The sequence below is a fragment of the Oncorhynchus masou genome, chromosome 24 (assembly GCF_036934945.1).
Source record: "Oncorhynchus masou masou isolate Uvic2021 chromosome 24, UVic_Omas_1.1, whole genome shotgun sequence".
NCBI lineage: Eukaryota > Metazoa > Chordata > Actinopteri > Salmoniformes > Salmonidae > Oncorhynchus > Oncorhynchus masou.
Genome location: NC_088235.1, coordinates 60084040 through 60107169, shown reverse-complemented (window position 1 = coordinate 60107169; position 23130 = coordinate 60084040). Strand labels below are relative to the sequence as shown.

The 23130-nt window shown below is 45.0% G+C and overlaps 1 protein-coding gene across 5 annotated transcripts in view; it reads right to left on the bottom strand.

The window, feature by feature from the left end:
* The window catches only part of LOC135512415 (E3 ubiquitin-protein ligase UBR2-like), a 40336-nt gene that overhangs the window by 8661 nt on the left and 8545 nt on the right, over positions 1 to 23130 (bottom strand). For 2 of the 5 annotated variants that reach the window (XM_064934432.1, XM_064934434.1), the window contains exons 2-31: positions 21391 to 21650; positions 20861 to 20939; positions 20130 to 20240; positions 16788 to 16918; positions 16431 to 16569; positions 16286 to 16348; positions 16020 to 16140; positions 15684 to 15791; positions 15415 to 15503; positions 12964 to 13062; positions 11143 to 11306; positions 10937 to 11036; positions 9129 to 9257; positions 8801 to 8984; positions 8632 to 8693; positions 6302 to 6412; positions 6094 to 6159; positions 5853 to 5975; positions 5698 to 5761; positions 5379 to 5503; positions 4856 to 4908; positions 4508 to 4659; positions 3637 to 3791; positions 3431 to 3533; positions 3106 to 3215; positions 1914 to 1997; positions 1631 to 1812; positions 1324 to 1523; positions 1013 to 1106; positions 327 to 485 (exon numbers count right to left, since the gene is read on the bottom strand). In XM_064934432.1, the coding sequence (XP_064790504.1) occupies positions 327 to 485; positions 1013 to 1106; positions 1324 to 1523; positions 1631 to 1812; positions 1914 to 1997; positions 3106 to 3215; positions 3431 to 3533; positions 3637 to 3791; positions 4508 to 4659; positions 4856 to 4908; positions 5379 to 5503; positions 5698 to 5761; positions 5853 to 5975; positions 6094 to 6159; positions 6302 to 6412; positions 8632 to 8693; positions 8801 to 8984; positions 9129 to 9257; positions 10937 to 11036; positions 11143 to 11306; positions 12964 to 13062; positions 15415 to 15503; positions 15684 to 15791; positions 16020 to 16140; positions 16286 to 16348; positions 16431 to 16569; positions 16788 to 16918; positions 20130 to 20240; positions 20861 to 20939; positions 21391 to 21650 (3620 nt within the window). Of the gene's footprint in view, positions 1 to 326; positions 486 to 1012; positions 1107 to 1323; positions 1524 to 1630; positions 1813 to 1913; positions 1998 to 3105; positions 3216 to 3430; positions 3534 to 3636; positions 3792 to 4507; positions 4660 to 4855; positions 4909 to 5378; positions 5504 to 5697; positions 5762 to 5852; positions 5976 to 6093; positions 6160 to 6301; positions 6413 to 8631; positions 8694 to 8800; positions 8985 to 9128; positions 9258 to 10936; positions 11037 to 11142; positions 11307 to 12779; positions 12879 to 12963; positions 13063 to 15414; positions 15504 to 15683; positions 15792 to 16019; positions 16141 to 16285; positions 16349 to 16430; positions 16570 to 16787; positions 16919 to 20129; positions 20241 to 20860; positions 20940 to 21390; positions 21651 to 23130 lie in introns of all 5 variants that reach the window. The other 3 variants (XM_064934433.1, XM_064934435.1, XM_064934436.1) reach the window with 2 other exon arrangements.

Genomic DNA, 23130 nt, shown 5'->3' with positions numbered 1-23130 from the left:
CAGAGGGGGTTCATCTCGTGACAACCAAACAGTCTGGGGTTGCAGTGGCCATGTACCCACTACCAGTCAAATGTTTGGTTTCCTGACCGAGGGTGCATCTCAATAGTCTGAAGTGTCTTCCTCTCGTCGTCTCCTTCATCGGTGCTAATCTAAAAAGGTATTGGACGGGGAGAGACAATTCCCATTGAGAATTTACTATAGACCTTCTGCTTTCACCCATCCCCTTTCAGATCAGCACAGATCGAGGGAAAGGGGAGGAAACAACATGACTTGAGAGACGCACCTCAAAGTAACGTGTGTATGTGAGAGAGAGACAGATTGGGTACCTGCTGGAGCCCATAGTTCGGGGGAGCAGGGGGATGACGGTGTTACTGAGGCACTCGCAGAGCGGACACAGGAACTCTCCGTTCCCCACATCGTAGCTGGTGTGGACACGCAGTCGCTGCTGACGCCGCTGCTCCTTGGCCTGCACCGCCTCAAAGTACCTGCACACACACGGAAACTACTGGCCAAAGTTTTCCCCAGAGAAATTGTATCATTTATGCTTACGCACTTTGCTTTTCAAGAGAGTGGTGTGTGTGTAGCCTGTTCGCCAATCATAAGTCATCAAAGCAGCAATAGGCTACAATTATAGAGCCTCCATGTGGGGCGAAAGTTACGTCTCTAGCCAATGGAAAAGGGAATGACAATGACAGACTTAAAAGTTAAAGGAGAAGGATAGGCTACAAAGACCAAGAGTCAACAGGAAGGCTGCTACTAGCGCGCGCGTCTCTCTCTAGCTCTCTAGCTCCGGTTAATAAACTAGCTTCATTTGACATTTCCGCTGCTTTTCTCACTCATGTCGGGTGTGAATCCAGACCCAGGAATGGGTCTAGTTAACCTCGGGTCCATTTGAAACAGGTCCAAATGTTTTACGTATGCATATCGGGTCCGGATGGCAAAGCCAATGTCCATTATGGACCCGTGAAGGCCTCTACTACCAGTGTGTTGTAGAACCCGGAGCCTGGCTCACCTCTGCCAACAGTGAGAGTGCATGATGTGGCCACAGCTGCCTGTGTGCGTGCCGAACGACAGGTCAGGGTGCATGAAGAGAGGATCGTAGCGCTCTGGAAAACATACCAGAAAGTCAAGCAATGCTAGTATATCATTCACAGACAAAAACGCAGAAATAGACAAGACCATGGAAGGGATGTAGGTTGAAGACGCCCGTTAACACTGATCTTAAAATCGTTAAAGTCACAATTTGGAGGAGGGAAAGCTGATCCTAGATCTGTACCTAAGGGCAACTTCGACCTAAAGCCCTCCATTCTCTCTTCCACTCACTGGGGTCGTGCGGTGGTCTCGTGCGGTTCTTGGACATGACGGTGGAGCGCTGGACGAAGGCAGCCAGCACCATGGCCTTGCCGTCAGCCCGGATCTCCTGCTCCTCCTGACACAGGATACACGTAACAACCTGCCTCTTCTCCCTGGGACGTGACCGCCTGGGGCCCACACATGCCAGGGCTGCGTCTGACAACGCGGGGCTGCAGGAGCGGTGAGAGAATCTTTATACGCCTACGGTGGGGATTTGGGTGGTGAAATTAGTGTGTGTGTGGTGGGGGATAGAGTTAAAAACTGTGTGTGTCACTACCTGTGCTCCAGTGAGGTAGAGGTGGAAGCATCCAGCTCCTCTAGACTCTGCTGGAACAGCTCCTTGTTCTCGTTGATAAAGTGCCTCTGCATCTCCGACATCTGGGCCATGACCTTCTCCCTTCGCAGGCGGGCCATCTCCGCCTTCCTCTTCCTCTCCGCCTTGTCCTTGTCGCACGCTGTCTGAAAGAGGGGAGACGCAGATGTGTCCGTACACTTTTCAATTCAAATTCACGGAGTAACCATAAAAAAAATTGCCTCCTCATAGGATGTGCTCGACCCACCTCTTCCTGACCGCGGCTCCCGCTGGCGGTCACGGTGGAAGTGGAAGCGCTACGCTCCCGCATCGTCTTGATGCCGGCCACCGTCTGCACAGGGACACAATAACGTTACCTCAGCAAACAGGGGGAAAAAAGTACAAAATATATTCTAATAATAAATCTTTGTATTCTGATATTGGAAGTCATTGTAGATATGGATTAGTCATGAGGACCACTGGTTGCATGCTGTTCTATGCTGCCTCCTGGTGGCCATGGCATGTACAATATTGTACCAACTCGAATAGATGTCACCCTTGGATGAGATGTCTGCCGTGAGCAGAGTGACCACATATCCCCAATTGCGCGGGACAGTCCCGAATTTTGACCCTATGTGACAACCAAACAATCATGTCTCGGATTTTATCAATACATTAAAAAATTTATTTAAAAAAGTACTGTATTTCAGTGAGACTCCCTATTCATTTGATGAGAATAAACATTCCAACCAGTCTCTTTCGCAGTCACAATGCACAAGATATTCGATAAGGACGTGGTACCGGTGATGGTAAACACTTCTCCAATCGTTATTGAGATCTGATATTTTGAGCAGCGCAATAGGCCAATGTCACATTGTCAGCCAATCACATTTGTCAAATCCTGTCGGGCTAAATTCCAGCTAAACTTGGAGAACAGTTAACTACTTACAAAAAGTGTGCGTCTAACGAAGAGCTGCAAAAATAAGGAAATATCCGTATTAGACTGAAAGGTCATTTCGTCAAACGTGTAAGGCCCTCCATCCTCATTAGTTGCTACTCATTAGGCTACTAATATGTTTTAAATATTTTTAAGTCTCCCTTCCTAACTAACGGTTTACATTCCCTGAGACCAACCAGAAATGTTTCCTTGGCCAAACAAGCGGTTTCATTTATGCATCACCAAATTTTGCGCAAGGCAAAAGAGAAGGGTGCTTGAATTAGCTCGCTCAGTCCAGCGGGAAGGAGATTGTGAGTGGGGGGGGGGGGGATTATTAATGTTTTGGCTTCACTGTCCCGCAAGCATTTCGCTACACTCACATTAACATCTGCTATCCATGTGTATGTGACAAATACAATTTGATTTGATGAAAAATCATGTCCCGCATTTGGGTATTTAAAATGTGGTCACCCAAACTGTGAGATTTGTATTGGTAGTGGAGGTTGTAATAACGGTGACCTACCTTGAGGAGCCAACGGATCATGTCCTCGTGGACCTCCAGATGAGGGGCATTCTGTAGGTTCTCCAGGAGGGCCAGGACACTGGCTGTGTTACTGGGGGCTTCCCCTGGACCTAGAACATGCAAATACAGCAGTATATACACTAGTTTAAAAAATAGTGGAAATATTACAAAATGTTGCCATTTAAGGAGAGAAAGTTAGCAAAACAGGTTCTGGACTTCAGGCTAACAATCCACTCCTTGTAATCCACGTCAGGTTCAGCATGACAAGGAGTGGAATGATAACTCAGACTGGCACCCAGGCTAAGAGCGAGAGCGAGAGACTTACGGGACATTTTGAGGGTGAAGTTGAAGTAGACGTCGTTGTCCTCACTACTGTTCTCTAACTGCTGCTGTTCCTCCAGTAAAGCCATGCCTATTAGGTGGAGCACCTGGAGACGGACAGACACGGTTATGTACAGCGCTACCTCGACTGGTCCCGCGAATAAACATAGGACACTAACACACGCAGAGCGTGGTCCTGGTCTCTCTCACCCTCTGCAGCATGGACTCAGACCAGTGTCCTGCGCTGGGCTCCACGGCCCACTGGAGCACGGCTCCCAGCATGCCCAGCAGTACGTCACACTGCAGAATGTTCACCAGGCTGGCAAACAGCGGGCAGAACGGGGGCAGCACCGGTGGAGGGAGGGCTACAACACAGACTTAAACTGAGCGAACAAAACATTAAGCACACCTTCCTAATAGTTTCACCCAATCATTTTGCCTTTGGAACATCCTCAATTAGTCGGGTCATGGACTCTACAAGGTGTCAAAAGCGTTCCACAGGGATGCTGGCCCATGTTGCCTGTGATGCTTCCCACAGGTGTGTCAAGTTGGCTGGATGTCCTTTGGGTGATGGATCATTCTTGATACACGGGAAAGTGTTGCGCATGAAAAACAGCATTGCATTTCTTGGCACAAACAGGTGCACCTGGCACCTACTACCATACACAGTTCAAAGACACTTAGATATTTTGTCTTGCCCGTTCACCCTCTGAACGGCCCACGTACACAACCCATGTCTCAAGGCTTAAAAATCCTTCTTTAACCGGTCTCCTCCCCGTCATCTACACTGACTGAAGTGGATTTAACAGGTGACATCAATAAGGGATCAAAGCTTTCATCTGGACTCACCTTGTCAGTCTCATGGAAAGAGCAGGTGTTCCTAATGTTTTCTACACTCAGTGTATATAGTCAGAGCAAAGCAGCACTCGATAGACAGCTGAAATACCACAACCAATCACCACAATGTCTGCAACAATTGCTTATAATCAATTACAGTTAATACTAACTTCCAAGACGTTCTTGTGTACCACGACCAATCACCACAGAGATGAAGCAAGTGTTTCTCGTTGAGACGCTCTACCTGTGTCCTCTCCGTTCTGTCTCTTCAGCTTTCTCTGGGCTTCCTCTGCCTTGGACTGGTCAGCCCGGGAGTAGTGGTGGAAGTAGAGGTTGAACTGCTTGGCACACTCTGGCCTGAGCTCATACAGCCCTCTGCCTGTCACGCCAGGCTTCCTGTGGGCACAGAGGGCATGTGTGATCAACATGTCACACAGCTGGACACAACGGGCGCATCATACGTATCCAACTGTCAGATCTTCATTTAGCCAAGCAAACAGGAACAAACTATTTTACGTTAACAACCTGGGTGGTCAAGAAGTGGTCAGTTGAGACTCAATGTAACATCAAACAACTGAAGAAAGCTACTTACTTAAACGAAGCAACACAGTCGATCACTCTCTCCATACCAGTCTCCTTGTTCTCCTAAAGGATAAAGTGTCAGACACATACAGGTTGGCTTTAGTACAGCCTCATTCCTAGCGGTCATTTGGCCAAGCTTATTCTCATGTGGACTATGTAAATATATCTGACCAAATCACTAAACATTTTAGTTCTGGGTTAACCATCCGAGATTACTAGCTTCGACTTGCACCTGTCCTGCACCGCCCAGATTCGCCACTAGGTGTCAGGCTAGTCAAATAGATACACTATTAATCCACTTGCAGAGAAAACGTCACACCCAAAAGTGCAGATGGCGTGTAGATCATGGGAAATAGGAGCCGTCTAAGCAGATGCCACGACAGCTTACGTAACTAGTTAAATATTGTTGGCTATAACTCGTTGTTGAGATATTCCAAGTGGAAACTGCAGCCGGAAAATCAGCCTGATCTAGATGTGGTGAGACAGGGAGGGAGGGAGAGGCAGAGAGAGAGGGCGCGAGTGAAAAGCCTTACGTTTTCAGGCAGGGCTTTGACCAGCTCGCTGTGGGCCATGGGTCTAATACAAAGCTGGTGAAGGATCTCCCGCTTGATCTCGTCACAGCCTTCCACCTGGCCGATACCAGCTTCAAAACGCTCACCTGAATACACACATACCCGTCAGGTACTGTAGCCAAACCCCAACCATTTACCAGCCAAACCCCAACCATTTACCCACTTCCCCCCCCAAAAAAATGTCCATAACATAAGGAAACAAGTCAAACAGAGGCTCAGAATACAATGTAAGCTGAAACAAAACCAGTCCTAGTGAGCGGTAGCGTAGAGTGGCACTCACCCACAACCATCATGATGAGGTGCAGCATCTCCTCCGTTAGGGTGTTGTTCTGCTGGACCACATCCTGACAGAGGCACAGGGAGTCAGGTCAGTCCGAGATGAGCAAGGGCATAAAACGCCTAATCTATGTTGTCATTGTCAGCGAGAGAGCAGACCTTGTTGACGTTCTCCCGGTTGTATCTCTTCCTGCAGTCGGCGGAGCTGAAGATGTGGTAGAGCTCGAAGCGGCTCAGGACTATCATCAGGAAGTGGTTGGGATCCATCATGGAAGCGCCGGCCTGTAGAGAACGATAACGGCGACAGACACGCGCGCGCGCTCTCGTTAAAGCCCGAAGCGCCTCCGTTTAACGGTAACGTCGTTAAGTTGTCAGCTGAAACAACAAAAGAAAAACTGACCTGCAGCATAATGAGGTCCTTGTCAAACATCTCCACTCTGCACTTGACATTGTGGTAGTAGTAGATCTGCAACCAGAGTACACTATGAACTACCTTCATTATAAATGCCACAAGAACAACAACGTACACGTGTTAGTGCTCTGATACACAGCGCAGAGGGAAAAGAGAAAAAAAAAGGTATTATTGTGATGGAAGGGGACATTTTTACCTGATTGACCAATGAGAAGCCGTTTCTCCTCCACATCCCAGCGTGCACTTGGGCACAGAGCACCAGGCAGCGAAGGGGGTGTTCTATTAGCATGGGGGGGCTTAGCTCACTCTGTAGACAAATGAGATGCATTTATTAGAAAAGACACACGTTTTGCCAAGGCAAGCTGCTACAGAAATACACAGACAACTCCTGCATGCTTAACAGTAGGGCTGTGGCAGTGATGAAAATGTGTCAGCTGGTGATTGTCAAGCAAATAACTGCCAGTCTCACTGGCAATATAGCCTACACCATCACAATAAATCCATTTTTTATTTTAGACAGGTCTAAAGGAAGCATGATATGAAGAAAATGTAGTCTATTTCAGAAGAACAGAATAACATACTCTGAGTTGCCCTTATGTTAGACCCTGATCCGGCTATGCCATATGGCGGTGGGCTACACTAGTTCATTAAGCAGACAAGATTTTCATAGAATTCAGTGGCATTATTTTATAGTAGGACGAATACAACTGAACATAGCTGAATAAAATAGAAAGGATATTCTCTCCAAGTGATTTCTGAGGGAGTGTGCGCATGCAGCCATTCTGTGTTGAGCGGTTAACAAAGAAACAGGTCCTCCTATACGCTTAATTTAGAGGTATTTATGTAACTTTAGGTTGTTCTACATGTTTTGATTTTAATACATTCTAAGACTGCATGACGAGACGATTTTGGGGGATTGCATGAAGGCAGCAGGCAGCACACGTTTAATCAGTCCCTCATTCACATTTTCACATGCACTTGATAATTCCTCGAATTTCCCGGCGGCATCCCCTTTGTGGCAATAATGATCCCTAAAAAAAAAAATCCATGCTTTTTGCGGCCATTGTGCCCTTGGGCTGAATATAATAATTATAATTCCCTTCTGCCCACTTTGCGCTCCGAAGCGCCTCGCACTCACATGGCTCTCTCAGATACTGCATCTCAATTCTTATCAGCCAATGCCTGTGATCGGGTCCTGCAGACATCACAGGTCCTTCTCACAGGCTACAAGTGAAGACAGACACGTCGGGGACGCACCTGTGCGTGTCCTTATCAAATTCCGAGGCGCTTATATTGAAGATGTTGAAAAAAAAAAAACTGTACACATTTACTGTCAGCCAACAAGATGAGCAGGCCTAACGAACAGCAAAAGCACAAACCCATGACATTCTACTGTACCCCATAGTACAAAAGTTGACCTATTCTATTGGTCAACTTGTCCTTCTGTGCGAGAAATAAATACTTCAAAACATAGTCTGAGACAGTTGTGGGATGCGACAGATTAATACAACCACTAACATAAAAAATAAAACTTTTAAAAGCAATGAGGCTGATGCAACAGATCAGAACATTTAGGTTCAAATGTTGATAAACTATTTCTTCCCATTATAAGCGCAGCAATGTGCACACGTCAAATGGCTATAATGTTCCAACATGCAAACAATTAGCCGGGAAAAAAAAAACACCATTCTCAAAAGTGACCGCAAATGCAATTATTATGTAATGCTTTATTAAAAAAAGGTACATTTTTACAGTAATAGTTCTCTTCCCCTTGAAACTCACACGCCGCCTATGTATGCCAGTTAGACTCTACACCGGTTGATTAATGTGCTTCATTTTAAGAAGTTAATTGGCAACATTAGTTCAGAAAATATAGGCCTATGGGCTAAGCTATGCTAAGTGTGCGCCTATGATTAGAAAAAGGTCGCAAAAAAAGGCATGAAAAAGTGATATGGTAATATTGTCACCAATCAGACTATTCTTGATTTAAATCTGGTCTATACATATATTATTAATATGTACTATTATTTAGTGTATCATTTAGTATATGTGTGAAATTAATTTTGATTTGGACCATTATCATGCATTTTCACACCAGCCAGGTAGGCTATACTCCTGTTGTAATGAGAAGCAATGTGCTTAATATTAAGAACGTTGAGAAATAAATATAGTAGGCCTAGCCCATAGAAAGCTGATGGGATCCTCTTTTTAAATGGAGGACATCACTGTTTCCTCACGCAACTGCATAGCCTATAGAAATGTTGCGCAACATGAGCTCATGGGCTCTCATGAACATCTGTTTGATTCAGATGTTCAATGACATTTGCATTAATGTCAGGGTGATTCGAGGGACAAGAGAGTGCAAAGCACCAGACAAGTAGGGCATTTGGTCGGCTACTAATGACCATCAGCAGCATCAGAGCTTGGAAAAGCCTAATTACCGTGACTAATAAGTCACGTGGAATTTGACTGCGGTCATGACCTCGTGACCGCCGGTAATACGGTCACCGTGACAGCCCTACTTACCAGCGGAAGCTGTTCAGGGAATCTGTAGGCCACCTCCATCTTACTGAGGAGAACGTGGAGACCTTAACAGAAAAAAGCAGTGACCATATTAACAAAAGGGTAGAATCTCCGTCAATATCATAGCCAAAGCATCAACGGTATGTCATTCAGCTGTGTGCTAGTGTCCGACCTGCAAGTAAGCGGGACACAGGCAGGTGGATGCTGACTTTCTCCTGAGACACACAGTAGCGGATGGTGTCCACAGAATGTCCACACATGCTCAGTGTGATGGGCTGCTCCCCATCGGCGAAGCCACTGTGGCAGTGTGTCAGGGCTGTCAGGCACTTCTTATAGGCTTCAATCAGCACACGCTCCTGTAAACACACAGGAAGAAAAAAAAAAAGAAAAAACAGTAGGAACCACAGGTGAGAAAAGGCTGGTGCATGTTTGCGAGTGACCCACAAAGAGTTTGTGAGAGAAAAGTGCGTGCGTGTTCATGTATATGTCAAGTCACTCACATCTGTAGCGCACCACTCCTGCATCATGGAGATGATGTGTGTGAGCTTCATCTGCAGGGTGAAGGCTGCCTCCCACTCAGGCTCCATCTCAATGTGCTGGCCCACTTGCCTCACAACCGGGTCCATTCCCTGATGAGGGAGAGACAGAAAGCACAGACGCTGCTAAACACCACCCCCAAAATCAACCAGACATGGGGAGGAACATAGGAGTAGAGGTTGACCGAATATGGATTTTTCAACGCCGATACCGATTATTGGAGGACCAAAAAAGCAGATACCGATTAATCGGCACGATTAAAAAAATTAAAAAATGTATTTGTAATAATGACAATTACAACAATACTGAATTAACACTTATTTTAACGTAATATAATACATTAATAAAATCTATTTAGCCTCAAGTAGATAATGAAACATGTTCAATTTTATTTAAATAATGCAAAAACAAAGTGTTGGAGAAGAACGTAAAAGTGCAATATGTGCTATGTAAGAAAGCTAACGTTTCAGTTCCTTGCTGAGAACATGAGAACATATGAAAGCTGGTGGTTCCTTTTAACATGAGTCTTCAATATTCCCAGGTAAGAAGTTAAGTTGTAGTTATTATAGGACTATTTCCCTCTATACCATTTGTGTTTCATTAACCTTTGACTATTGGATGTTGTTATAGGCACTTTAGTATTGCCAGTGTAACAGTATAGCTTCAGTCCCTCTCCTCGCCCCTTCCTGGGCTCGAACCAGCAACACAACGACAACAGCCAGCACATCGAAGCAGCGTTACCCATGCAGAGCAAGGGAAACAACCACCCCAAGGCTCAGAGCGAGTGAAGTTTGAAACGCTATTAGCGCACGCTAACTAGCCAGCCATTTCACTTCGGTCACACCAGGCTCATCTCGGGAGTTTGAGGTTTGAAGCCATAAACAGCGCAATGCTTGATGCACAACGATGAGCTGCTGGCAAATAGTGCGAAGGTGCTGTTTGAATTAATGTTTATGTGCCTGCTTCTGCCTACCACCACTCAGTCAGATACTTGTATGCTCAGTCAGATTATAGCAACACAGGACACGCTAGATAATATCAACCATGTGTCGTTAACCAGTGATGATTGATTGTTTTTTATAAGATAAGTTTAATGCTAGCTAACAACTTACCTTGGCTTACTGCATTTGCGTAACAGGCAGTCTCCTTGTGGAGTGCAACGAGAGGCAGGTCGTTATTGCGTTGGACGAGTTAACTGTAAGGTTGCAAGATTGGATCCTCGGAGCCGACAAGGTGAAAATCTGTCTTTCTGCCCCTGAACGAGGCGGTTAACCCAACGTTCCTAGGCCGTCATTGAAAATAATGATGTGTTCTTAACTGACTTGTCTAGTTAAATAAAGATTAAATAAAAAGGTGTAAAAAAAATGTTTTTAATAAATAAAATACGGCAAATCGGCGCCCAAAAACACTGATTTCCGATTGCTATGAAAACTTGAAATCGGCCTGAAATTAAAATCGGCCATTCCGATTTATCGGTCGACCTCTACATAGGAGTCAGAAATGCATTCCTCTGACCTAAATGCCTCGTTCTTATCTGATGTGAAAGATCTGGACAGGTGGAAGCAAGTTTTACTATCATATTTCTTTCACCAAATCGTATTTTGTAGGGCAGTGTAGGTGAATGAGGGGAGACCGAGAGGAAGCACCTTTAGACTACAGAGATACACATAGACACATCGTCACTCTGTTCCATAGACCCGTATAGTCTCAATCAAGCTCAGAGGGGTTACGGACACGCAGTCCCCCATCACTAACAGTGACTAGTTCTAACCTGCATGCACTTGAGCAGCTCCAGGAAGGTGTCCAGGCCCTCCAGGAACTTCTCCCTGAGTTGGTCACTCCACTCTGTGGGCCGACTGATGAGGACATACCTGCGCGCACACACAAACAACAATGTTTACAACACACACTGGCTTTGTACAACACTTTCTTAACTAAATCTACACACACAGCCCAGTGTTAGCACAGTCATCTTACTTGAGGTCTCCGATGAGGCTCTGGACGCGGCGGAACTTGAAAGCCTGCTGGGCGGTGTAGCGCTCAAACTGGAAGCGGCCCTGCAAGTCTCGGTGGCGCAGGTGGTCCACAAAGGTCCTGATTATGGTGGTCATCAGGTTCTCCTCGGTGATCAGCATCCGCGCCTGGGCCAGGGGGGAGAGGATGAGGGTTAGAGGCCTCAAGTAGAAGGACATTCCGGAGTCAAAAATCGCCCCTAAACACAATCCAGGCAAATCTATGTAAAAATATGACAATATACTACAGACTTAAAAAGGGATATTTCAATATTCTGGCATTTCGGCCCAATTTACCCAGTCGTGGATTACGTTTTTATGTCTCTGTGTGCAGTATACAGGAAGTTACCGGTTATGCTACCACACCTGTAGACTTCCAGTCATTGCGCTAACAATAGTTAGCATTGGCTTGTAAAACTACCGCTAACATCCTTCATACTGTACCGCACGCAGAGGTTTATACAGTGGGGCAAAAAAGTATTTAGTCAGCCACCAATTGTGCAAGTTCTCCCACTTAAAAAGATGAGGCCTGTAATTTTCATCATAGGTATTTTTGCTCACCGTTCTTGTGATCATTTTGACCCCACGGGGTGAGATTTTGCGTGGAGCCCCAGATCGAGGGAGATTATCAGTGGTCTTGTATGTCTTCCATTTCCTAATAATTGCTCCCACAGTTGATTTCTTCAAACCAAGCTGCTTACCTATTGCAGATTCAGTCTTCCCAGCCTGGTGCAGGTTTACAATTTTGTTTCTGGTGTCCTTTGACAGCTCTTTGGTCTTGGCCATAGTGGAGTTTGGAGTGTGACTGTTTGAGGTTGTGGACAGGTGTCTTATACTGATAACAAGTTCAAACAGGTGCTATTAATACAGGTAACGAGTGGAGGACAGAGGAGCCTCTTAAAATAAGAAGTTACAGGTCTGTGAGAGCCAGAAATCTTGCTTGTTTGTAGGTGACCAAATACTTATTTTCCACCATAATTTGCAAATAAATTCATTAAAAATCCTACAATGTGATTTTCTGGATATTTTTCTCTCATTTTGTCTGTCATAGTTGAAGTGTACCTATGATGAAAATTACAGGCCTCTCTCATCTTTAAGTGGGAGAACTTGCACAATTGGTGGCTGACAAAATACCTTTTTGCCCCACTGTCTATATATAAAAAAGATTTTAAAAAACGGTATTCACGAGTTAATCTGACTCTGGGTAAGTAGAATCTTGCAGTATCCCTTTAAAAGTACACTACATCATTAGCATACAACTGGAATAGCATACTTTGCTAGGGTGATCACAAATCTTTAACAGTTTCATTTCTATAATAGTTATTGTGATAAACACAAGAAATGGGATCCTAGATGTATAATGTTTTACTTAAGAAACATCTAAAACATCAGTTTGGCATGCAACACCCTTTTCAAGGAATCAACGACGAGAACGGAGATATTCTGAACATAATGAAGATGACACACTCGTGGTTAAGACAGCCATCCTTTCACTCTGTGGGCGTGACATCAATTAACAGTCTAAAAATCCTTGTGGTTCTCAGCATGCGTCCCATCTCGGGTGGTACTCACGTCACCCCGACCCGTGCAGCATGTACTCACCAGGGAGGGCACTGTGAACATTTGCACCGAGAGGTCAGTGACCGAGAACTCCCTGTCGTGGTCATCTTTCACATAGTCGCTCTGCAAGCGCTCATAATTCTAACAGCAGTGGAATGGGGGAAGACAAGAGAAGAGGTGTGTGTTGAGATGTGTGCGGTCAGGCATGGAGTTTTGGGTTACTCACCATGGTGGGGACGGTGAAGAGCTGAACTGACAGAGAGGTCACTGACACTACACGCTCGTGGTCATCCTCCATAAAATCTGTCTGGAGGCGCCGGTAATTCTAAATGACAAGGGGGACATTCACCTCCTGGTCAAAGGCCGTGGGCCCCCCTTCCCCACTCCCCCAATACCTTTCTAAGCTCTGGTGAGCAGTTGCCCCTAGACACAGATCTAGGATCAGTTTACTTGCCAAATCGTAAGCTTAACCCTTTTGGAGAGCGAAAGCAAAACTGACCTCAGATGAGTGTCTACGGGCAACTTCATCCTACTCCCCCTACTAAGCATCTAAAGCGCTCTGATCCTTGACCACCCAGGTCTCAGAGAGCATAGATACAGAATCACAAAATAGTATCAGAGACCAATAGAGTCTAATCAAAAAGTTTGGATTCAATATTTCTCCACGCACGCTTTGGGCAGTCAATCTTACCCAATATCCAGTCTAAGTCTTAGCTCATGTGATCTAGTGAGTGCATATCTATGCTCTCAGGTTCAGCTCGTGTGATCGAGTGAGTGCATATCTATGCTCTCAGGTTCAGCTCAAGACACCTGTAGAGCTTTGGGTTTGGGTGTGTGAGAGCAGAGCGGACAGCCTAGAAGTTTGGGTTGAGGGGTCCGACAGGGACTGGGCATGTGTGGGGCTGTGTTACATGTCAAGCAGGCTGAGAGAAAAGCCTGCTGTAAAGCCGGCTCTTTCCGTCCTCTCAGCTATGCCACCCAGGAGGACAGAGTAAAAGGATGTGATGGGCGCAGTTAACGCCCCATCCAGGGCTCGTGCCAAATACCCTCAATCTGCTGTTATGATAAGACTATACCCGCTTTGGTGTGTTTACATGACCAAATGGGTATGGTGTCAGTCTCTGTCAGAGAGCTCATGGGATGATCTTTATGAAAACACTCATATTCATACAATACATTTGTTTGACATCAATCTTCAATTCAAGACAGTATCAAATTCTCTTTCAGAGCTATATGCTAACGGGTAACTATTAAACCGGTTAGCTGGCGAAAATACATTTGACCGGTGGCCGGTCATGCTTGTCGGTCTATCGGTTCATTTGCATAATTCTGTGGAATTAAAATCACGCTCGCTCAGCAATGCAGAGCCTAATTTGAGGAGCGGAATAGACAACCACCTGTCAAACATCGCGAGAGTGGCTCCTTGAAAAGCCTGTAGGCAACTTGAGTGAAACCTGCTTTTGCAAGCCTGGCCATCGTGCAACAAACTATTCAAATTACATGTTGTAAACTTTGCTGGCCGTGGAAAGAAAAAAAGAATGTTAAAAAAAAGAAAATAAAAAACTATTTTTATTTCTCAATTTCAGCTAGTAAAGCGCAACTCCCATTCGCCATTTGGATGCATAGGACTATAGCCTGCCTACCGTTGACTATCAGAGCATCACCCACCACTTTGCAATGTGAGCCTGAGGCAATAGAATTGGTTGAAACCTCAACGTTTTAATGTACTTCAAATGATGAGCCATGTCTTAACTTGTAAAAATCCATCCATAGAAACGTGGAGGCAATTCTTTTCTAAAGACTTCCTCATGCCACCAAGCAGCATTTCTCTGCTGTTCTATTGGTTTTCAGAACAACTTTCTTTCGTTGTCCAGAGGCCAAAGACCCAATCCTAGTCATATTTGCAACCCATCATATTAGTTGCTGGATACCCCCCTCTTTCTAACAGAGATTTTCATCCCTGTCACATATGCAATGGCTCGCATTAGGTGAGCAGTTTTGAATTGGGTTTTCCGCAAATTGAATTTGGGAAAATGTTTGAAATGGCATTTCATTCAGTGCTTCATTACATTACCTGCTATAGCCTTTTGACTGTAAGGCGATAGGTTCGCTATTGTTGCATGTTTCCATTAAGTTCAAAAAAAAAAAAAATGTTCTATCCTTGTATGCAGGGTTAGAAGAGACGAAGCGAGAAGTTTCACTCTCGCCAAAATCTTTCCATAATAAGTCCACTGCGTTTCTATGGACTGATGGCTGGGCCTTCGCCTTAGGACGACTCGCATCGTTAGGGTGGAGACATAAGCATCTCGTCATTATATACTCTGATAGTAACTTCTGTTGATCACGTCATTCTACTGGTTTCGATTTTTGTAATTTTTTTTTACCATTTGCTGACCGGTTAACAACACTCAGTCGGCAGCAAAATGGACAGAAATGTGCATCCAGAGCATGTTTACATTAGAGAGAGACAGAGCTGGCACTTACGTACATTAGGACTAAAACCTAGCCCTTGCTGATGTGATATTGACACATTAATGAGGAACTAAGGGGGAGGGGGGGGTCAGCTGGAGAAGCAGTTAGTTGACTTTAGCACGTCTAGCCTTTACCCTAATGCAGAATGCACTATGACTTCCCAAATAGTGGCTTATCATATTAAGGATCAAAAGAAGGAGCTTACTTTTGCGAACTGGATAGCAAACAGCTTCTTGTATTTGAGGTCCATGAGAAGGCTGCTCATAAAGAGCTGGTGGTAGACATTCCTGGCTCCTAGAGTGGAAATTAGGTGTTAAGAGTCAAAACACAAACACTTCCATGAGTTCTATGTGCATTGCAGGAGATATGGTTGGGGTCGGTCAATACCCATCCCAAAATCTGAGGATTTTTATTATTGAGTGAAACTGTTCCCAAAGCTGTAGGAAGAACTAAAAAGATGCAGTTTCTCCCCACCTTTCCACATCTTGGAGTCACAGAGCATGAGCGTGTCCACCAGGGAGGAGTTCTCACCCTCTGGCCCCCTCTCGAGGCCCACCTGACACAGGATCCTCCTCAGAGCATCTACACACACACACACACACACACACACACACACACACACACACACACACACACACACAGTGTCAATGGGCCCTCGGGCACACGGGGTGAACACATGCCGCCCCCCCCCCAATAAACATTTAAATATTGTGTTAAGTTCTTTATATTTCAAGAGGATACTGAGTGCACCATCCAACAGCAGGTAGACAATACTCACGTTTATAGTTTGTAGAGTGGAAGGAGACTAACCTGAGTATCCTATGACGTGGCCCAGCCAGTGGAGGGCTTTGAGAGCGAAGCACTGATGAGCCACCACCGAGGAGTGCATTACCTGGACCCGCAGGGGCTTGGACTGACGACTCGTGTTCCTCTGCACACGTGCGGGCGCACACACACACACAAAATTAATATATAGAGACTCATTAAAAATGACTTAACAGATGAATTGGTGGCAGCGGTATGATGTCATGAGATTTCAATGAGGTGCATCCAGATCCCCAAACCAGGCTACTCACCACAATGACCGACTTGGCCAGCTCACAGAAAGCGAAGTCGCCAAAGCGCACAGATTTCCTTCCCTGTATAGCAGGAGATGATTACACACATATTAAGCCATTAGTCAATGATGACGTAGGTTTGCGGGCTACACAAACGACTCACATCTCTGTCCACTGTGGTGGCGAAGCTGACTGCTTCTTTCTGGGTGCAGTTGACCGCCTTCTGGAGGGTGTAGATGACTTGCTCGTAGGTGTGCACCTCGTCATTGAAGAGCATGCAGTAATAAGTGTCACTTCGGTCTCTGAGAAATCAGAAGCAGACAAACATGACTATCAACTGGATATAGATGGAAATTATTGGGTTGTCATGATGACCAGCAAGAACATGAAAACTGATCACAAATTATTTTGTGTGTGTGTGTGTGTGTGTGTGTGTGTGTGTGTGTGTGTGTGTGTGTGTGTGTGTGTGTGTGTGTGTGTGTGTGTGTGTGTGTGTGTGTGTGTGTGTGTGTGTACGTACGGAGGCTCCAGGCCCAGGGGCAGTTCATCCTCCTTGTCCCAGGTGAGCATGTCCACGGCGTATTTCAGCACAACGGAGAAGACATTATAGCAGCGGGCAATCATGTCTGTTGAGAGGTGGGCCAGGGGATCCTGCAAATAGACAATTAAATAATGATCAGCGAAATACACAGCACATTCGGAAAGTATTCAGACCCCTTGACTTTGTCCACATTTTGTTATGTTACAGCCTTATTCTAAAATATATTAAATTGATTTCCCCCCCTCAATCTACACACAATACCCAATAATGAAGCAAAAACAGGTTGAGAAATGTTTGCAAATGTATTACAAAAAAACACAAAAAAACAGAAATATCAAATGTACATAAGTACTCAGACCTTTTACACAGTACTTTGTTGAACCACCGTCGGCACCGATTACAGCCTCGGGTATGACGCTACAAGCTAGACACCTGTATTTGTGGAGTTTCTCCCATTCCTCTCTGCAGATCCTCTCAAGCTCTGTCAGGTTGAATGGGGAGTGTTGCTGCACAGCCATTTTCAGTCTGGGCTCTGGATGGGCCACTGATGGACATTCAGAGACTTGTCTCGAAGCCACTCCTGCATTGTCTTGATGTGTGCTTAGGATCATTGTCCTGTTGAAAGGTAAACCTTCTTTCCCAGTCTGAGGTCCTGAGCGCTCTGGAACAGGTTTTCATCAAGGTTCCCTCTGTACTCTGCGCCGTTTATCTTTTCCTCGATGCTGACTAGTCTCCCAGTCCCTGCTGCTGAAAAACATCCCCACGGAATGATGCTGCCACCCCGATGCTTCACCATAGGGATGGTGCCAGGTTTCTTCCAGATGTCATGCTTGGTATTCAGGCCAAAGAGTTAAATCTTGGTTTCATCAGACCAGATAATCTTGTTTCTCATGGTCTGAGGTTCTTTAGGTGCCTTTTGGCAAACTCCAAGCAGGCTGGCATTTGCCTTTTACTGAGCGGTGGCTTCCATCTGGCCACTCTACCATAAAGGCCTGATTGGTAGAGTGCTGCAGAGATGGTTGTCCTTCTGGGAGGTTCTCCCATCTCCACAGAGGAACTCTAGAGATCAGTCAGAGCATCCATTGGAGTCTTGGTGATTCCATACTTCTTCCATTTAAGAATGATGGAGGCCACGGTGTTCTCGGGGACCTTCAATACAAGTCTGGTACCGTTTCGTAGGATCTATGTCGACACAATCCTGTCTTTGAGCTCTAGGGACATTTCCTTCAACCTCATGGCTTGGTATTTGCTCTGACGTGCACTGTCATCTGTGGGACCTTATATAGACAGATGTGTGCCTTTCCAAATCATGTCCAATCAATTGAATTTACCACAGGTGGACCCCAATCACGTTGTAGAAACATCAAGGATGATCAATGGAAACAGGATGAACCGGAGCTCAATTTCAGGTGTCACAGCAAAAGGTCTGAATACTTATGTAAATAAGTTGTTTTTTTTCTAATACATTTGCTAAAATGTCTAAAAAACAGTTTTTGCTTTGCCATTACGGGGTATTGTGTGTACAGTCGTGGCAAAAAGTTGAGAATGACACAAATATTAATTTCCACAAAGTTTGCAGCCTCAGTGTCCTTAGATATTTTTGTCAGATGTTACTGTGGAATACAGAAATATAATTACAAGCATTTCATAAGTGTCAAAAGCTGTTTTTGACAATTACATAAAGTTGATGCAAAGAGTCAATATTTGCGGTGTTGACCCTACTTTTTCAAGACCTCTGCAATACACCCTGGCATGCTGGCAATTAACTTCTGGGCCACATCCTGACTGATGGCAGCCCATTCTTGCATAATCAATGCTTGGAGTTTGTCAGAATTTGTGGGTTTTGTTTGTCCACCCGCCTCTTGAGGATTGACCACAAGTTCTCATTGGGATTAAGGTCTGGGGAGTTTCCTGGCCATGGACCCAAAATATCGATGTTTTGTTCCCGAGCCACTTGGTTATCACTTTTGCCTTATGGTAAGGTGCTCCATCATGCTGGAAAAAGCATTGTTCGTCACCAAACTGTTCCTGGATAGTTGGGAGAAGTTGCTCTCGGAGGATGTGTTGGTACCATTCTTTATTTATGGCTGTATTCTTAGGCAACATTGTGAGTGAGCCCACTCCCTTGACTGAGAAGCAACCCCACACATGAATGGTCTCAGGATGCTTTACTGTTGGCATGACACAGGACTGATGGTAGCGCTCACCTTGTCTTCTCCGGACAAGATTTTTTCCGGATGCCCCAAACAATCAGAAAAGGGATTCATCAGAGAAAATGACTTTACCCCAGTCCTCAGCAGTCCAATCCCTGTACCTTTTGCAGAATATCAGTCTGTCCCTGATGTTTTTCCTGGAGAGAAGTGGCTTCTTTGCTGCCCTTCTTGACACCAGGCCATCCTCAAAGTCTTCGTCTCACTGTGTGTGCAGATGCACTCACACCTGCCTGCTGCTATTCCTCAGCAAGCTTTGTACTGGTAGTGCCCCGAAGCCTTATTCACAACAATTGAACTGCTCTCCTTGAAGTTATTGATGATCCGATAAAATGGTTGATTTCGGTGCAATCTTACTGGCAGCAATATCCTTGCCTGTAAAGTCCTTTTTGTGCAAAGCATTGATGATGGCACGTGTTTCCGTACAGAAAACCATGGTTGACAGAGCAAGAACAATGAGTCCAAGCACCACCCTCCTTTTGAAGCCTCCAGTCTGTTATTCAAACTCAATCAGCATGACAGAGTGAGCACCAGCCTTGTCCTCGTCAACACTCACACCTGTGTTAACTAGAGAATCACTGACATGATGTCAGCTGGTCCTTTTGTGGCAGGGCTGAAATGCAGTGGAAATGATTTTTTTAGGGATTCAGCCCCTTTGCATGGCAAAGAGGGACTTTGCAATTAATCTGATCACTCTTCACAATTCTGGAGTATATGCAAATTGCCATCAAACAAATTGAGGCAGTAGACTTTGTGAAAATTAATATTTGTGTCATTCTCAAAACTTTTGGCCACGACTGTAGATTGTCATCACGGGGTATTGTGTGTAAACAGCCTTATTCTAAAATCCATTTTAGAATAAGGCTGTAACATAACAAAATGTAGAAAAAGTCAAGGGGTCTAAATCCTTTCCAAATGCACTGCAACTATGGGAGTGTCGAACTAAAACAATGATTCAATCAAATGAAATAGCCTATTTTAGAGTGCCAATTAGCAATCTCTAACAACTTGTAACGTAATAACACGTGTAAGAGCAACAGCAGTGAACGAACTGTGTATAGTTATTGGATGTCAATGAGACGCAATATAGCTGTGGCTAAGAGATGCTCACCTCCTGACAGGAGTCACTGATGTTGGGCTCGTGTTTCTGACAGTAAGGGCCCTTCTTCCATGCCTCTGTGTCTCCACAGTCACAGAAACCCCCTCCCCCAGAGGTCGTCATCTGGAGGGCAGACAAGAGATATGAGGCAAGACAACACTTGTGTACACACACACGGTAGACAAGAGAAGCTGATGGATCATTTACATTTGGAAGACGACAACAACTAGAACCTTCTACATAACCTGTAACAGACATATGTACATCTGATTGCCCTGAACTAGAATGTTCTACAATGCTCTAGAACACAAACACAAGTGGAGTAAGATAAGACCAGAATGCATGAGTCAGCACTCCGGGTCAAATTTGCCATGGATCCATTCACGTTATCCCCAATCCTAACCTTAATCGTTAATAGGACTGCAACTACATATCTGACCCTGTATCAGTGCTTAGGGGCAACTTGTACCTACTCCTGGATGAACAGAGCTGAGGAGCCTAGGTGCACCCATCCTGAGGACCACATGGCAGCAGAATGGCCAGCCCCAAATGGGATTAGCCTTCCTGATCCTCAGCCTGGATTCAGAGCAGCAACCGAATGACCCGTCTCATGCCAATCACACACTCACTTAACCATTCTGCGACAGCACCTCTACAGAAACCTAGCCATTGTTTAGGCTGCTGGTCTGCCTCTACTGAACCATTGAGTGCGTGGTAGAGGTTGTCGTCGTCGTTGTTCTTACCCTGTAGCGATGTTCTTTATGCACACTGCCCAGGAAACACTGCATACACAGCACACAGGTGGGGTCTGCAGCACATTCCCTGCAGGAGAGATTGACGGTGAGTGAGGCAGGAGGGACAGCCAACAGTGTCAAACATCGTCCTCCAATATTCAACCAGGTCATGTCTAGATCCCATATTAACATGACCCAGTGAACATGTCACTCAAAGCCAATACAAAGGAGTCCAAGAAAAATTTAAAAACAGCGATACTCATGGAACCGGATGTACAATTAGGCTATACAAGTACAATAAGCATGGGTATGAGTCCCAATGGTTTTCCATTGAACACACACCTGAGTGTATGGAATTGGCTAGTATTAGCAAGCTGCTCCTGTAAACGGAAGTGACCTTGACTTTATCCAGAAAGTACCGCTTACCAGGAAGCTTATGGTTTGACCTCAGACTTAACCTGACCCAATTCACAGGAAAGGACAGCTAGTATGTGCACTCGCGTCTCCGTCTGTCTGAACGAGACCTTAACTACCCCCACCTGCACGAGTAGGTGGGCTCTCCCACTTTGAAGACGTGTCCGCAGAGCTGTGAGGGCTGGTTGTTCTGCTCCAGCTTGGCCAGGCCCGTGGAGGGGTCCTCCCCACACAGGTACCACTCCAGAGGGGCCTGCAGCAGCATCTGGGCCAGCAAGTCCTCACTCTGGGGGTTCAGGTTGGGCCCCAGGCAGTAGATCTTTGGGACATAGCGGGCCAGGTGATGGTACACCTCCTTGTACAGGTCAGTCACTTGGAGCCATTTCTGTGTAGAGGGGGGCAACAGTGAGACCATGAATATTATAACAAACCAGTTTTTAGACATGTGGGCATGTAGCAACACACTCAAAGTTCAACTTGTATGAACTTGACCAAGTTACAATGCCTTCTGAAAGTATTCACACTGTTTCTTTCCACACATTTTGTTGGGGCGACAGGGTAGCCTAGTGGTTAGAGCGTTGGACTAGTAACCGAAAGGTTGCAAGTTCAAATCCCTGAGCTGACAAATCTGTCATTCTGCCCCAGAACAGGCAGTTAACCCACTGTTCCTAGGACGTCATTGAAAATAAGAATTTGTTCTTAACTGACTTGCCTAGTTAGATAAAAAGGTAAAAAATAAAAATGTTACGTACCCAAATTTAAAATAGAATTTAAAATAAAATGTAAACTCAAAAGTAGAATTATGTTTCTAAATTTCTTGAGTCAAGTATTCAACACCTTAGTAAGCCTAAACAGTAAAAATGTGCTTAATAAGTCACATTAACTCTGTGTGCAATAATAGTGTTTAACATGACCCCACACATACAGATAATTGTAAGGTCCCTCAGTCAACAGTGAATTTCAAACACAGATTCAACCAAAAGACCAAAGAGATTGTCCAATGCCTCGCAAAGAGCAATTTTTGGTAGATGGGTAAAAAAGCAGAAATTGAATATCCCTTTGAGGGTGGTGAAGTTATTAATTACACTTTGGATGGTGCGTCAATACACCCAGTCACTAAAATGATACAGGCATCCTTCCTAACTCAGTTGCCGGAGAGGAAGGAAACCACTCAGGGATTTCACCATGTGGCCAATGGTGACTTAAATAGCTAGAGTTTAATTGGTGTGACAGGGGAAAATGTAGGACGGATCAACAACATTGAAGTTACTCCACAAAGTTAACCTGATTGACAGAGTGAAAAGGAGGAAGCCTGTACAGAATAAAGATATTCCAAAACATGCACCCTGTTTGCAACAAAGCACTCAAGTGATACTGAAAAGAATTTAATGGCAAAGCAATTCACTTTCTGTCCCTAATACAAATGTTTGGGGCAAATCCAATACAACTCATTATGGAGTACCACTCTCCACATTTTCAAGCATAGTGGTGGTGGCTGCATCATGTTATGATTGTAATTGTTAAGGACTGGAGTTTCAGGATAAAAAGTAAATGGAATGGAGCTAAACACAGGCAACATCCTAGAGGAAAAGCTGGGTCAGTCTGCCTTTCAACAGACACTGGGAGTTGAATTAACTTTTTAGAAGGACAATAACCTAACACACAAGGCCAAATATACAATGGAGTTGCTTACCAAGAAGAGAAAGGTTCCTGAGTGGTCGAGATCATTTATTTAAATCTACTTGAAAATCTATGAGACAGGAGCGTGCCAAAATGTGCATCTGTAATTGTGAGTGAGCATAGGCTTTATTGGGTAAAACTGCAATGTGTTTTTTAGGACACCGAATTTACGGTTAGAAGAACAC